This window comes from Bombina bombina, chromosome 1, assembly GCF_027579735.1.
Source record: "Bombina bombina isolate aBomBom1 chromosome 1, aBomBom1.pri, whole genome shotgun sequence".
NCBI lineage: Eukaryota > Metazoa > Chordata > Amphibia > Anura > Bombinatoridae > Bombina > Bombina bombina.
Genome location: NC_069499.1, coordinates 55027679 through 55045005, shown reverse-complemented (window position 1 = coordinate 55045005; position 17327 = coordinate 55027679). Strand labels below are relative to the sequence as shown.

Sequence of the window (17327 nt, the reverse complement as noted above, 5' to 3'; positions counted from 1 at the left end):
AATGTTCCACAGTAGTAGATGTATCAGTCGTCTGAGATTGGGTCTCTAGAAAAGAACAGAGGCAGGTAAGACAGAGTTGTACAATAAAAAACATTTATTATCAGGAATAAGGATTTCTGAGACGCCAACCTCAGGAGTCACCATATCAGTAGTGGCAGTGTTGGATTGCTCCATATTAAAAAGGACCTGTACCCCCTAACGGTGCCAGTACTAAAATCAAAAGAATTAATAATAAGGAATGTGAAATGAGTCCCAAAACATTAGTCCCCAGTTAGAAAAATGAGAAGCAGCCCGTGCTATACCAGGCATGTAGCTTCCTAAGCACAAACATCCCTAAAATTTTTTGTCTAAAATCTATAGACTATGAGCCCAAAGATTATTCTAGTATGCTTAGAATAGTTCTCCCCTTGCTCCGGTCTAAGGGTCTTACCCCCTCTTGCGCTCCAGGCAGGGTCTGTGCAGCCAGCGGTAAAGAATGCGCTAAAGCGTCATGCGTGTAGCTGAACCGACAGTGAAGAGACTGGGAAGCCTGCCAAAATGCTTTCCTGTGACGGGAAACTATTTAACTCTTCCCTGACCACAAGATAGTGTAGATGCAAGCCTCTCCGAAATTTGCAAAGCTAACCACTACTGCCTCAGAGTTTCCGGAGCTGACACTGTCACCGAGGTGCTGAGGGAAGTGAGAGCCGCCGTTCCAAGGAGCCTTTAAGGGCCAAGCACCTCAAATAGGTGTAAGGGAAAGGTGAGCCCATAGTAAAGTGGGGGCTCTCAAGCCTCCTGCCATCTCTAAAGTGGCTATAAGAACGGGTTTCACTGTCCTCAGTCACCCAAATTACCAGGTATGTGCACAAACCTTCCTGTGCACAAACTGCTGCTCAACATAGGATAACCTAATGGGCACTGAAATACCTATTGGCTCAACTGTAGGTGCTAAGTACCTTAAGAGTGTTCAGTGTTCATAAACTGATTTCTAAACAGTTAAAGGCCTCCTCTTATCTTTTATGCATTTTAAATTTTAAATATATTTTTTATTGAGCTTTAGATCAGGCACTTACACAATACATACAAACACAAAAATATACAATACAGCACAACGACAGTATCATTTACATTACCCAAGATAAAAAAGTAATACAATTACAATATAATTATGCCATAGTATTAAAGCATGTGTAGTAAAAAGATAATCTGACAATCATAGAATGCCAATCCATATGTAAAGTTCTCAGATACGAAAAAAGGACGCCAAATAGTCCCAAGGAGGTGCGCTCGTGCAAAAAGGTGACATAAGGAAACAGGAACGGCCGCACTCTTACATGGAAAGGATCTAACTATGTCGATCTAAAATAAAGAAAAAAAGAAGAGGCGCCACATGGTGTAGTACGAACAAACAGGGTGTCCCCACAGAAGATAGAGTACCCAGAGCCCTAGGTATTGGAGACTCACAGACGGGGCGGCACAACCGGAGTGCCAAACAAAGCAGCACGGGACACTCAGAGTCGCCCGTATGACTTGCAGCTTCCACTGGAGTGTGCAGCGTAAGGTCAGATTACCAACAATAGCCAGTCAGAAAACGCAGACCATCCGATATCTCGTACCAAACAGCTGACGCCAGACGGGCTCAAAGGTGCCGACACAGCAAGCTAGGAGTAACCAGAGTGAGGGGTACAGCAGGAGAAACTGGGAAAGGCACGCTTGGCCCAAATATGGAGATAATAGAAATTCTTAAAAACCAGGAGTGAAGTGGACAAGTTGATGGGTAGTAAAAAGTGTATATTTATTAAATACACTGATATATAGCAACGCGTTTCTCAGCAGAACATGCTGTTTCATCAGGCTGTAGTGTACAATCCATATGTAAACCTTCTAAATGAAATTCCTAAGGCCACTCTTGAGCCTGAAATATGTAAAGAATAAAAATGTAACAGTAGAAGGTATCATGATAAGGAGAGACCTCTCTTGGGCCCCCTACTATAAACCTCATTTTATTATGATATGCAAACTAAATGTTCACATAAAAGAAAACACTGTCATGGATATTATAATATAACGTAAAATAGCTTTCCCTAGAGACATATAAAGGCCTCTCTTGGACCTCCCCAAGTATAAATATGACACAATAGGGAATTTTAGGAGAAGCTGAATATAAAAAAGAAATAAAGGGCCACTTGTGGACCCAGAATATAGCAAATAATCATTGATTTACTTAACAGAACAGGTTATGGACCCCTCTAAACCTATTGTAAACAAATTCAGCTTCTCTAGAAACAGATATGCTTCACTTAAAACTATCTATATAAATACAAAACCACTGTTCCTGTAATGGGACTCACAAACTCTCAGAGGTGCTGAAGTGAAAAATCCGTTTCCTCATTAAAGTGACTTCTGAATGATAAAACAGCATGAATAAACTTTTTGAACCCTTAAAGGGATAGTCTAGTCAAAATTAAACTTTCATTATTCAGATAGAGCATGCAAATTTGAAGCAACTTTCTAATTTACTCCAATTTTTTTTTTTTTGTTCTCTTGGTATCTTTATTTGAATGTAAGCTTAGGAGCCGGACAATTTTGGTTCAGCCCCTGGGTTGCGCATGCTGATTGGTGGCTACATTAAGACAGCAATCTGAAAGCGTTACCCAGACGCGGAACCAAAAAATGGGCCGGTTGCTAAGCTTACGTTTCTGCTTTTTCAAATAAAGAAACCAAGAGAACAAAAAATAATTGATAACAGGAGTAAATTAGAAAGTTGCTTAAATTACATGCTGTATTTGAAACATGAAAGTTTAATTTTGACAAGACTATCCCTTTAAGAAGATATATATATATATATATATATATATATATATATATATATATATATATATATATATATATATATATATATCAAAAGAAGAAAATATTGCAGACAGCGGTTATAGGTAAAATTCACAGTCTTTATTAGAACATAGTTAAAAAGTAGAAATACTCCAGAGGTCACACAGGTACATCACAGCAGTAGGTCCGCTAACATGTTTCGGCCTCAGGCCGTAATCATAGCTAAAGGACATAGCACCTGAACCACTTAAAAAGGCACCAGGATAACCCTGATTGGATAAAATCAAAGGCAAGCTGTGTGTTAATTTTAACTCTATGAGTAGTTGTACACATAATAATAATTCAAAATAATAATTCAACCGGTGTCTGAAAGAAAGAACAGCACAAATACTAATACTAATTTCAAAACTATGTAGTCAAATATGTATGAAGAGTTGTTATAATAGTATTGTAAAAAGATTTTTTCAGGTTTTTTTTCAGTTTTTTTTAGACACCTTAAAGGAACGGCACATGAATGTAGTTGCAACAATTATACATTTGAACAACTATTGAGTATAGAATTATATTACAATATAAAATATAATATAAGGCATGCTATCCCTGTATTATTTTAATTTAATCACACATTTGAAGGCAAAGGAACATGTTTAGTCTAACAATGTTCAAATCCACTAATTAAACTGAAGTGGAAGCTAGATGTGTGTGTGTAGATGAAACAGAGAAAAACATGATATATTTAACTTAATAAATGCAACAAAAATCTATTCCAAAATATTAACTCAGTGCCTGTAATGGTAACAACACGTGCTGTATGAAATTGAAAGGAAATAAAAATGAAAAATACAAAAAAAGTTTGAAGTACAAAAAATACTGTTGAGATAGTAGTATACCAAATGCAAAGTTATATATACATGATGTTCAAATAGAAGGATAGATTATATACAAAATTAAAGGACAATACATGCAGGGCTTATAGCAAAATTGAACTATCAGTAGTACACCAAAAGGGTACAAGAGTACACGATTGGAACAAGAGTACACGATTGGAACAAGTTGCTGCATAATGGGGAAGAAAAGAAAAGAGAAGATCTGTGGCAACAATAAATTATTGCCAATAATTTATCAGATCATATTCCGAATTTAAACCGGTAGGTACACGGGTTTGTAATTTAAAAATCCAGAATAGTTCCCTCTTCTGCAGCAGCTTGTCCCTATCACCCCCTCTAGGAGGGCAGAGCACTCTCTCTATAGCTTGCCATCTAAGCGAGTCCACACTTTTTTGGTGATATCTTGCGAAGTGTTGCACCAAAGGTGTAGAAGCTACACCAGCTTGTATAGTAGAGAGATGATTGCGAATGCGTACCTTTACCTCAGTAGTCGTAAGTCCAACATACTGTAGGTGGCACAAAATACAACTTAGCACATACACCACATATGTAGGTGTGCACTTGAGGCAGGATTGTATTGCAAAAATCTCACCTGTGACTTCAGATATAATGCTATCAGATGGCAGCACAAACTCACACACCCTACATTTATTACGGCACTTAAAAATGCCTCTGTGGGTAAGCCAAAAACTTTGATGTTGTTTAATCTTGGGTAACACAGATGGAGATAGTATGTTACCCAAAGTGGTTGTTTTCCTATAAGAGCAGCGTAGACCTTGAGAAACACAATATTCAAGCTTATCATCAGCTGCTAAAAACGAGAAATGCTTCTTAACAATTTTGCAAATTTCAGAGTACTCTTGACTAAACTCTGTAACAAAGGTTACTCCATTGTGGTCATTAGTGATATTACCCCTATCACCAGTCCTATCGGTCAGGCCCAGAACACTTGACCTATCCAGGCCATCAACTTGTTCTTTAGCCTTTTTAATTACTCTAGAACTATAGCCTCTATGTTTTAGCCTATTGGCCAAATCTTTAGACTGTTCTGCACATTTTTCACGTAAAGAGCAATTACGTTTCACCCTCATAAATTGGCCCTTGGCCACAGCATGGGGCACATGCCTAGGGTGGCAGATTTGGGCATGTAGCAGGGTATTCCCAGCTATGGGCTTCCTGTAAATCTCTGTCACTATCCTGCCATCCTCCATGCCCTTAATGGTGATGTCTAGGAAATTAATCTCACTTTCCTGCAACTCGCTGGTAAATCTCAAACCAATGTTGTTAGAGTTAAGGTATGTCATAAAGGACATAAACTGTGACTCACTCCCATTCCACACGAGGAGTAGGTCATCTATATAGCGACCATAAAAGTATATAAACTCTCTGTATGGGTTCCCATCTCCATAGACGTGGGACAGCTCCCACCAACCCATAAATAGGTTGGCATAGGAGGGGGCAAACTTAGCCCCCATAGCTGTCCCACGTCTCTGGAGATAGAAGCCATCATCAAAGGAAAAATAATTGTGTGTAAGCAAAAACTTTAGAGCTCTGAGAATAAAGCTTCTGAACTCCACTGAAAAATCAGAAAAAAATTATAAAAAGAAACCGACCGCTATCAGACCATCCTCGTGTGGAATGGAGGAATAAAGTGCAACCACGTCAATAGTAGCCCATTTATGGCTGTTATGCTGCCATCTCATGTCTTCAAATGTACATATAACCTCTTTAGTATCCTGAATATAGCTGTACAAGTTCTTTACAAGTGGCTGCAAAAGATTATCTACCCACTGTGAAACATGCTCTGTAAGAGAACCAATCCCACTAACTATGGGACGCCCCCTTACATCTTCAAGGGATTTGTGTACCTTAGGAAGATGGTGGAAGATGGGCACCACCGGATAGTCAACCACCAGAAACTCAAAGGTTTTCCGATCGTAGTGCCCATCCTCCAACCCATCATCCAAAAGTTCCCTTTTAAAATCAGCAGTGGGGTCCCTAGATAGGGGAATATAGTCCTCAATATTATTGAGTTGGCGTAAAGCTTCATTGACATAGTCCAATCTGTCCAGGACCACGACAGAGCCACCCTTATCAGCTGTACGTATGACTATATCCTGATTCTCTTGTAGCTCTTTAAGGGCTGCTCTCTCTGGTCCAGACAGATTGGGGGCTTGATATCCAACAAAGTTTTTAAGTTTAATAAGATCCCTTTCCACGCGTTTAAAGAAGGTCTCCAGAGTATTACCCCTCGTGTGAATTTGGTAAAACTGTGACTTATTTTGAAAGCCACTGGAAGCATTAAAACTCTCCTTATGTGTACTTGACATGGTCTCTCGGGATAAACACTCCAAATTAATAACATCACAGGTTTCACTAAATGTTAATTTACCAGTACGCAAAACATGGGGTGGATGATCACCTGTTGGTTCCACCCTATTATCTGAAATTTCAGATGATTTAGTGAAAAAATGTTTTTGTAAAGTCATGTTTCGTATTAGTTTATTAACATCTAAGATGGTATTAAAGACATTAAAATGATTGGTGGGTGCAAAATTCAAACCTCGACTTAGGAGAAAGACTTATGAATCAGTAAGTGTGTATTTAGATAGATTTATTACATTGTTTACTTGTATTTTTGTTTCCCTCTCTGACCTCTTAGGTGATAATGTCCCTGACCTGTTTGCCCTATTCCGGTGCGTTGTGGGGGAAGAGAAAAAACCTGCTCAATCCTTCTCTGATCATCAACAGACACACTTGTTTGCATAATAGAGGCTCCTGCACCCTCTTCCACATAGTTAGAAGCAAGATTTCTCTTGGTATCTTTATTTGAATGTAAGCTTAGGAGCCGGACAATTTTGGTTCAGCCCCTGGGTTGCGCATGCTGATTGGTGGCTACATTAAGACAGCAATCTGAAAGCGTTACCCAGACGCGGAACCAAAAAATGGGCCGGTTGCTAAGCTTACATTCCTGCTTTTTCAAATAAAGAAACCAAGAGAACAAAAAATAATTGATAACAGGAGTAAATTAGAAAGTTGCTTAAATTACATGCTGTATCTGAAACATGAAAGTTTAATTTTGACAAGACTATTCCTTTAAGAAGATATCTATATATATATACACAATTATATATATACAGGGAGTGTAGAATTATTAGGCAAGTTGTATTTTTGAGGATTAATTTTATTATTGAACAACAACCATTTTCTCAATGAACCCAAAAAACTAATTAATATCAAAGCTGAATATTTTTCGAAGTAGTTTTTAGTTTTAGCTATTTTAGGGGGATATCTGTGTGTGCAGGTGACTATTACTGTGCATAATTATTAGGCAACTTACCAAAAAATAAATATATACCCATTTCAATTATTTATTTTTACCAGTGAAACCAATATAACATCTCAACATTCACAAATATACATTTCTGACATTCAAAAACAAAACAAAAACAAATCAGTGACCAATATAGCCACCTTTCTTTGCAAGGGCACTCAAAAGCCTGCCATCCATGGATTCTGTCAGTGTTTTGATCTGTTCACCATCAACATTGCGTGCAGCAGCAACCACAGCCTCCCAGACACTGTTCAGAGAGGTGTACTGTTTTCCCTCCTTGTAAATCTCACATTTGATGATGGACCACAGGTTCTCAATGGGGTTCAGATCAGGTGAACAAGGAGGCCATGTCATTAGATTTTCTTCTTTTATACCCTTTCTTGCCAGCCACGCTGTGGAGTACTTGGACACGTGTGATGGAGCATTGTCCTGCATGAAAATCATGTTTTTCTTGAAGGATGCAGACTTCTTCCTGTACCACTGCTTGAAGAAGGTGTCTTCCAGAAACTGGCAGTAGGACTGGGAGTTGAGCTTGACTCCATCCTCAACCCGAAAAGGCCCCACAAGCTCATCTTTGATGATACCAGCCCAAACCAGAACTCCACCTCCACCTTGCTGGCGTCTGAGTCGGACTGGAGCTCTCTGCCCTTTACCAATCCAGCCACGGGCCCATCCATCTGGCCCATCAAGACTCACTCTCATTTCATCAGTCCATAAAACCTTAGAAAAATCAGTCTTGAGATATTTCTTGGCCCAGTCTTGACGTTTCAGCTTGTGTGTCTTGTTCAGTGGTGGTCGTCTTTCAGCATTTCTTATCTTGGCCATGTCTCTGAGTATTGCACACCTTGTGCTTTTGGGCACTCCAGTGATGTTGCAGCTCTGAAATATGGCCAAACTGGTGGCAAGTGTTATCTTGGCAGCTGCACGCTTGACTTTTCTCAGTTCATGGGCAGTTATTTTGCGCCTTGGTTTTTCCACACGCTTCTTGCGACCCTGTTGACTATTTTGAATGAAACGCTTGATTGTTCGATGATCACGCTTCAGAAGCTTTGCAATTTTAAGAGTGCTGCATCCCTCTGCAAGATATCTCACTATTTTTGACTTTTCTGAGCCTGTCAAGTCCTTCTTTTGACCCATTTTGCCAAAGGAAAGGAAGTTGCCTAATAATTATGCACACCTGATATAGGGTGTTGATGTCATTAGACCACACCCCTTCTCATTACAGAGATGCACATCACCTAATATGCTTAATTGGTAGTAGGCTTTCGAGCCTATACAGCTTGGAGTAAGACAACATGCATAAAGAGGATGATGTGGTCAAAATACTCATTTGCCTAATAATTCTGCACTCCCTGTATCTACATATATACACAATTATATATATATATATATATATATATATATATATATATATATATATATATATATATAGTCTATAATCATTCAGGTAGGGTATACAATGTTCTTTGTACTGACGTAAAATATGATAGAATAAACATCAACTGGGAGTAACTAAGGGAGAATAAGCTCTTATAACCTCAGACTATTAGCATCTATGAAAATATTAGGATAAGTAAGCCAATCTTATGGTATGTCACAGAAGTTTCTCTTGTTGAACAAATCAGGGTTTTCTGATGTGATTCAAATCTATCCCACTACCTCGGCCGCTGGCAGCGGAACAGTACTTCTTTTAGAAAATACAACCTAATAGTAGTCAGCAAAGACATATTAGAGCTACAGACATTATGTCAGCAATTGTCAGGCTGCTCCAACTTCTGATGGCTGGCTCTGCACTCTCCTTGAGATCGCTATTAGATAGCTCACACTTAATCCATGCAGCTCCGGAGAATCTACATTGACTCTAGTTGCCCCTTTCTCCAAGATATCCAGGGTGTCGTCTTTACTATAGCTAGTAGCATGCCGGCAAGGCTGTCCCTGAGATAATCTCAGTGCATTTTGGCAGTTTTTCACAGTTAGATAGTGCTAGTTGATGTGTGCTATATAGATAACATTGTGCTCACTCTCATGGAGTCAGCAGTGATTGGCTAAAATGCAAGTCTGTCAAAAGAACTGAGATAGGGAGCAGTCTGCAGGGGAATACAAGGTAATCACAGAGGTAAAAAGTGTATTAAAAGGGACGGTCTACACCTTAATCATCTTAAAGTCTTACCTTAAATGAAACTGCCCTTTCCCCAGTAAACAACACTATATTAAAAGGGACAGTCTACACCTTAGTCATCTTAAAGTCTTACCTTAGATTAAACTGCAAATAGCCTCCTGCCCCTCTCTCTATATCATGAAGCAGAAATGGTAAGTTGCCAACCCCAGTATACACAATGAAAAACAATGGAATCCAGCCTCTTGTCAAAAATAATAATAAAACTTCTTTGTTGCTTCCACATCATGGGAAAAAGGACCGTTTCAAGCCCTATATTGGGCTCCTACTAGTCATGTCTAATTAAAGGGACACTGAACCCAAATGTTTTCTTTTGTGATTCAGATAGAGCATGCAATTTTAAGCAACTCTCTAATTTACTCCTATTATCAAATGTTCTTCATTCTCTTGGTATCTTTATTTTAAAAGCAAGAATGTAAGTTTAGATGTCGGCCCATTTTGCTGAACAACCTGGGTTGTTCTTGCCGATTGGTGGATAAATTCATCCACCAATAAACAAGTGCTGTCAAAGGTTCTGGGCTTTCTTTTTAAAATAAAGATATCAAGAGAACGAAGAAAAATTGATAATAGGAGTAAATTAGAAATTTGCTTAAAATTGCATGCTCTATCTGAATCACGAAAGAAAAAAATTTGGGTTCAGTGTCCCTTTAAGATTACGAACACTCAGATTTGTATAACAAATTTTAGCTCCAAAGTTCACCTCCTGTTACAAATTACCCCATCTAGTGGCTAAAATCAGACATCACATATAAATGTTATGTCATATAGCAACATGGGAAATTTCCTCCAAAACCCCAAAATTATTATACTCTGAGTGTATGTATCCGTTTAAATCATCAGACAAAAGCACAGTGATTTTCAGCTAAATAAGCATGTGGAGACAGTACACCTATACAATTATTAGAAAAAAATCTGATAAAAAAAAATATTTTTCCTATGATGTGGAAGCAATAAAGAATTGTTATTATTTTTGACAAGAGGCTGGATTCCATTGTTTTTCATCTTGCACAAATAGGAACTACAAGGCACAAAAAGCTGATGCACCAGGTAATTGTTATTACTATGACAATCACTTGACAGTTGAAGAACAGTTACACTCATTATTTTAAATGATACATTTCTATGGTCAGTGGTGATAATGACCTCTTTACAATCATTCCCTTATCACTCTAGTCAATGAGCAAGTATGAGCAAGTAGGTGAGATCATAAGATGTTTCAGACAGGTCCTCCACAACAAGTGAGTACAACAAAGAATAGGTCTGAGATATCTTATGTGGTTAAATAAGTCTACACCTTGTAATTACAACAAGAGATGTTTATTGTGCTGCTATAGAATAATACATCAGCAAAGTCTTAACATTTTTAAAACAAACATCCTTTTTACTGCAATTATTTTTCAATAGCCAGACTCCACTCACTATTTGCCTTACACAACAAGGCTAGACGCTGTTATAAAGTTAGCATAAAATGCATTGTTTTGTGGTTGTCATCAGTAAAAGATAATTAGGGAAATACATACTGCAATTTTTTTGTATTTTAATCTGCCCTCCAGTTGTTACGAACAATATTAGTAGCTAACGTTAAAAAATGTATTAGAATATATTTTGCTAAAGTGTGGTATACTCTTAGTATCACTAGGAGTGGGTAACATTGGTAATATTGCGACTGGTCTGAGGAAAAGCAATATAAGCAAGCTTACAATATAAGCCAAACCATAGATAAACAATATATTAAAAAACATAGTACTCAGAGTTGCTACCGGAAATTTATTAACCTCATTCCTATAGCATTATCATTCAATTGATATTGACTTCAACATTAGTTATTATTTATCTTTATATATATATATATATATATATATATATACACACATACACTGGTGGTGTGTTTTTTAAGTGTGCGTGTGAGCAACAAGCAGCTCTCCTAACTTTTTTTTTTGCTGTTTTTTTTAAAAGTAATTCAATTAAAAGCTACATTTTAATATATCTCTAATACAGCTTTATTCAAGCACTTCAGATAGTACATAAAGCAAACTTTCTTTAGTATAACCATTCTTTTGGGGTCACTGCTGATGTTTTTGAATTTAATTATTGCTTTAAGTACTACTAATAGTTCTCCCCCATAGATTTATCTGACAAGGTGAACTATTACGTATTTATAATATATACTAGTCTCTTTCTTTTTTCTCAAAATACTACAACGTTAGCTTTGAGCAGACAGTGAGTGCCATTCAATTCAGAAGGATTTACAACTGCAGTAGAATCTTGCACTTAACACAGACATCATATGCTAAGCTAGTACCTGGATATCCCTCCAGTCCGTATGCCTTCCACTGATGCAGGGGCTGTAGTCCAGCTCTATGCGCATCCTGGTCACTGAGCGCATTAACGTTAAGCTCTGTTCCTTGCACCTAGAATTAGACAGGGGCGTTACCATTGCCTGGCATTAAACATACTGGCAGCAAAGCTATAGAAAGTTAATTCATTGTACGCAAACAACAGTGATTTGAAGAACAAATGAAAAATAATGTTTTTGTTACTTTAAAAATTATGCATATAATGATACTAACTTTATATAACACAACTGGTTAAACATTTAGTCAGGTAAAGAATTGCAATATAATTAGGGTTGCACCAATACCATTTTTTTAAGACTGAGTACAAATACTCGCTGATACCAATTACAGATACTTTTTTTTTTAAATGTCATGTGACAGTTTCTCAAGCACAATACAGACTAATGATTTAAGATATTTATAAATATGAAGAAATGTAACTCAAAAGACATTATGAAATCATAAAAGAGTTTTATTTGCTTGTTGTTACAAAGTTGTAAAAACTCAAAGAAATTTCACAGAACATGTTTATAAATAAAAATATTACAATAATATATATTAATAATAAAAAAAACAATACATAAACAGATGTAAAATCACAACCAACCAAAAGTGCAATACAGTTAAAAATATAACAGTGCACTGTTTAATCATGGGGAACAACACTATGGGATAGATTATATTGACTGGTAAGCTTTACCAATGCTCTCATTACATGTCTCCACTAAAGTCTACCGAGTTGGAAATGTGAACAGAGCATTGGTAAAGCTTACCAATCTATATCTAGTCCTATAATTGTAGGATGAGTATTCATAGGAATTAACTTAATATGTCCTATGAACACTCTTCCTGCAATTATATAAGCTAAGGATGTTCCTCAAAGTACAGTATGTTTTGAGCATAATTGTGCAAGATGACAACTAGCAGTATAACAGGCAATCTAGCAAATAGAATACATTTTTCAAAAGTTAGTGGCAAGTTCATTTTAAGGAACAGAAGCCTCTCTGCATGTTCAGCTATAAGTCTGTTTCTTTTATCAGTAAGGACGTTTGACGCTAAGCTGAACAGTCTTTCACTTTACACACTACTGCATAGGGCAGAAAGATATTTTTGGGCCATTACATCTCAGTTTATTAACTGCACAGTACTTCAGGGGTTTGTCTGAACGAGGTACAGTGATCTCTCCCAGGTAGGCTTCCAGCTGTATAGTAGCAGCTTTTGGAGCACTGCTCTCAGACGTACAATAATACAAATAACACCATTTTTTAAACAGAAGTGAAAATTTGTAGTTAAGTCTCCACTCCAGCATAAAATGAAATGGGAACATGAAGTTTGAAAAAATGCCACAAGATGGCGTATGGGTAAGATCTAAGATCCGGAGGTATCAGTGCATTTGCACGACTCGCGAGTACAAGTACTGGTGCCAGTACTTGGTATCAGTACCGATACGATACTAGTATCGGTGCAACCCTAAATATAATGCTAGAGCTGTATTGTAAGATAGGATGAGATACTAACGGCTAGATTACAAGTTGTGCTTTAAGGTAAAAAAGCAGCGTTAACAGGTCCTAACGCTGCTTTTTTACGCCTGCTGCTATTAAGAGTCTTGCAGGTATAGGTGTACCGCACACTTGTTTGGCCTTACCGCAAACCGACTTACGTAAACCCTTTTTTCTATGGGACTTCCATAGCGCCGGTATTACGAGTCTGTCCTGGGAGGCCAAAAAGTGAGTAGTACACCCTATACCGACAAGATCCGTAACACATTCTAAAGTCAGTAGTTATAAGTTTTACACTACAACGTCGTAGCATAAAACTCATAACTAAAGTGCTAAAAAGTACACTAACACCCCTAAACCAAGGCCCTCCCGCATCGCAAACACTAAAATAAATTTTTTAACCCCTGATCTGCCGCTCCGGACATCGCCGCCACTATAATAAATATATTAACCCCTAAACCGACGCATTCCCGCCTCGCAAACACTAGTTAAATAATATTAACCCCTAATCTGCCGCCCCTGTCAGGGTTTTGACTGTTACTGCACCTTTAAGTTGGTTCACCAATCACAGTGATTCATCACCTATTTTAACACCTGCTCTCCTAACTAGCATTGCTTAGTATTTTGTTTCTCTATCTAGAGTAACTCTGAGCCTTACTCTCTGAGATTTTCACAGATACCTAACTTCAATTTTCCTCCTCAGGATTCATTGTTTAACAAAGTCATTTCTTTAACAAGAGGACAACACTCCTGTCAGCATTAGAATCTGCAGACCTCTAACTTCTTGCTAATTCCTAGCCTGTAGTGTCTTGGCATCTTAACAACTACAGAGAAGCTGTTTCCTTTTTTCTACAAGCAGGGATCTGTTTCTTGCAACACTAACAGGAAGTGATTGGGACCAAATTGTGCGCGCACAAGGAGTCAGAACAGGCAGCAGGTTCGGACAACAAACTTTGTGAGTAACATTTTCTAACCTTCCACAACTACTGTTTTGTGTTTCTCTGCCTGTATTTCTACCGCTTCTCATGCTAACTGGGATTACTAGTTCAACACATACTGTGCACATACTTTGCATTAGCCTGATTTGTGATCTGCTTCAGATTGAGGCTGTGTTTTCCAATTGTGTATTATCCTCAGCAGAGTATTAAGATTCATACCAAGTGTGACTGTCTAAATGTTATTTGATGAATAACTACTTCTAACCTTTCATTGTGGATTACAACTCTGAAATTTGTGTTTACCTTACTTAAGGATTTTCTACAGAGATCACTGAGGATTACAAATAGAGATTCTATTTTCGCATATTTTCTATCTAATGTCTAACATGTCGCTTCTCCCTCAATAAGGGTCTAACGTGACACCTGGGTATATAATTAAGTATCCAGTATATCCTGAAAACTATACTTTATAACAACTTTACACTATACTACTTGGTTTCACTTTGAAGCTAGTGTTACCAAATCACAATAGTGTTACATTTCACATTTTTGTCTTGTAAAGTTGTTACCTCCTTGACATAATACTAAGCCTAAAAAAGTTACGTCACAAGTATGGATCCTGCTGAAATACCCCAGTTTGTATTTAACCTAAACCAAAAGGTGGATAAAATGGGGCAAGCAATATTAGACCTACAACTAGAAACACAGGTTCTTAGAGAATTGATAAAGGATCTGAAAGTCCCGCACACCTCAACTATTGAACCACAAGTTAGTTTACCTGACTCCTTTTCTGGAGACAGGCGGTCTTACAGACAATTTAAAAATGCTTGCCACCTCCTATTTAACTTAAAACCTCACACCTACCCAACAGACAGGGTAAGGGTACTCTCTACAATATCTTTTCTCAGGTCAGAACCTAGGGTATGGGCTGACCACCTATGTGAAACCAATGACCCTCTAATAAATTCTTTCTCTGGGTTTTTCTCTGCTATGGATGAGTTATACAGTGATACAGATATCCAACTCACAGCAGAACAAAAAATGAGAAACCTTAAACAAGGAAAAAATCTGTGGAGGATTACATCACAGAATTTAAATTATATGCTTCCGATTCAGCCTGGAGTTTGGTTTCACTCCGCAATCAGTTTAGGCTCGGCCTCTCTGATTCCGTTAAAGACGAACTAGCAAGGATAGAGATGCCAAGTACTCTGGATGCTCTCATGAAAGTAGCAACTCAGATTGATCGTAGGCTAAGAGAACGTAAGGCAGAACGCACCTACACTGAACCTGCTTCTAAGGTCCCATCGTCCAGCACTACACACTCAAGACCTACAACTAATGACCCCGTCACCCCTATGGATATCGGGGTAATTAGGGGACCACTCACTGCCGAAGAACGAATGAGAAGAAGGAACAACCACTTATGCATGTATTGTGCAAACCCAAGTCACATGGTCACAGTCTGTCCCATTCTACTTAAAAACAAAAAGAGTAAGTTTAATATTGTAAATAATGTAACAAGACTTGATGAACTACCTTCTTATTGCAATTTATCTCTCTTGTTACAGTGGGACCTTAGACGTCTGCCAATCAATGCCATAGTGGATTCTGGAGCTTTTGGCAATTTCATTGACAACACCACTGTACAAATTAATAAAATACCCACTGTTGAAAAAAAACACCCTGTCTCTCTCAAGGTTATTGATGGTTCCGTACTAGAAAACGGTCCTATCACGCACAAAACAATTCCCTTATTAGTGACCACTCAAGGGGGACATACTGAGTATATTACCTTTGACGTTATACCTTCACCACATTTCCAAGTTGTTTTAGGTCTATACTGGCTACAATTACATAATCCTAATATAGACTGGTCATCACTCACTTTGACCTTTCAATCAACATTTTGTAAAAATACTTGTTTTCCTCAAACAGCAGTACTACACACTAGCACTGATGTACCTCCTATACCGACTCACTATCTAGATTTCCAGGAAGTGTTTAGTAAGGTGGAAGCTGATACACTTCCACCTCACCGGGTATACGACTGCCCAATTGAATTAATCCCAGGAGCAACACTACCTGTAGGTCATCTTTACCCCCTTAGCCAACCTGAACTAGAACATTTAAAAGAATATCTGCAAGACAACCTAAAGAAAGGTTTCATCCGACCGTCTACCTCTCCTGCAGCTGCAGGTATGTTTTTTGTGACTAATAAAGACTCCACTCTTCGTCCCATCATAGATTATAGGGAGCTCAATAAACGGACCGTAAAAAATCGGTATCCACTCCCTTTAATTCCCGAAATGATCGAACGACTTACTGATGCCACAGTGTTCACAAAACTTGACTTGCGTGGGGCTTACAACCTTATTCGTATAAGGGAAGGCGACGAATGGCTCACTGCCTTTAGAACTAGGTATGGGCTCTTTGAATATCTTGTGATGCCATTCGGCCTTTGTAATGCCCCCGCAACTTTCCAGCACTTTATAAATGATATATTTCGCGATCTCTTAGATGTTTGTTTAGTTGTCTATTTAGACGACATCCTGATCTACTCTCAGAATATTTCTGACCACATAAAACACGTACGCTGGGTGCTGGCCCGTTTAAAGGTACATAAGTTATATGCCAAGCTCGAGAAATGTTCATTCCACAAATCTACTATTTCCTTTTTGGGGTATACCATCTCCTCAGAAGGCGTACAGATGCAGTCTGAAAAGGTTGAAGCAGTAAAAAATTGGCCACAACCTCATGACCGCAAATCCCTACAAAGGTTTCTAGGTTTTGCTAATTATTATAGAAAATTCATAAGGAATTTTTCTAGAATTGTTAAACCATTGACTCAACTTACTGGTACTACACACCCATTTCTTTGGGAACAACAACATACCGCTGTCTTTGAACACCTGAAAACATTGTTCACCAAAGCTCCCATCTTACATCTACCTAATCCTAACCTTCAGTATATTCTGGAGGTGGACTCTTCAGACTATGCTATAGGTGCAGTCTTGTCCCAACAGAAGGCACCTCATGAACCGATGCATCCCATTTCTTTCTTTTCTAAATCCATGAGTTCAGCTGAGAAAAACTACGCAATCGGTGATAAAGAATTGTTAGCAATCCGAAGATCATTAGAATTCTGGCGACACCTCCTAGAAGGGGCTAAGAAAACCTTTTTGATTTATACTGACCACAAAAACCTTCAGTATCTCCAAAATAATAAGACTCTCTCATCCAGACAGGTTAGATGGAGTCTGTATTTTGCAAGATTTGATTTCCAGATAATCTATCGCCCGGCATGTAAAAATGGTAAGGCTGATGCCCTCTCTCGCCAATCGAG

The 17327-nt window shown here is 38.1% G+C and overlaps 1 protein-coding gene across 1 annotated transcript in view; it reads right to left on the bottom strand.

The window, feature by feature from the left end:
• The window catches only part of ALKBH1 (alkB homolog 1, histone H2A dioxygenase), a 50322-nt gene that overhangs the window by 23375 nt on the left and 9620 nt on the right, over window positions 1-17327 (bottom strand). Inside the window, exon 2 of the mRNA XM_053697360.1 lies at window positions 11514-11622. Within this exon, the coding sequence (XP_053553335.1) occupies window positions 11514-11622 (109 nt within the window). The remainder of the gene's footprint in view (window positions 1-11513; window positions 11623-17327) is intronic.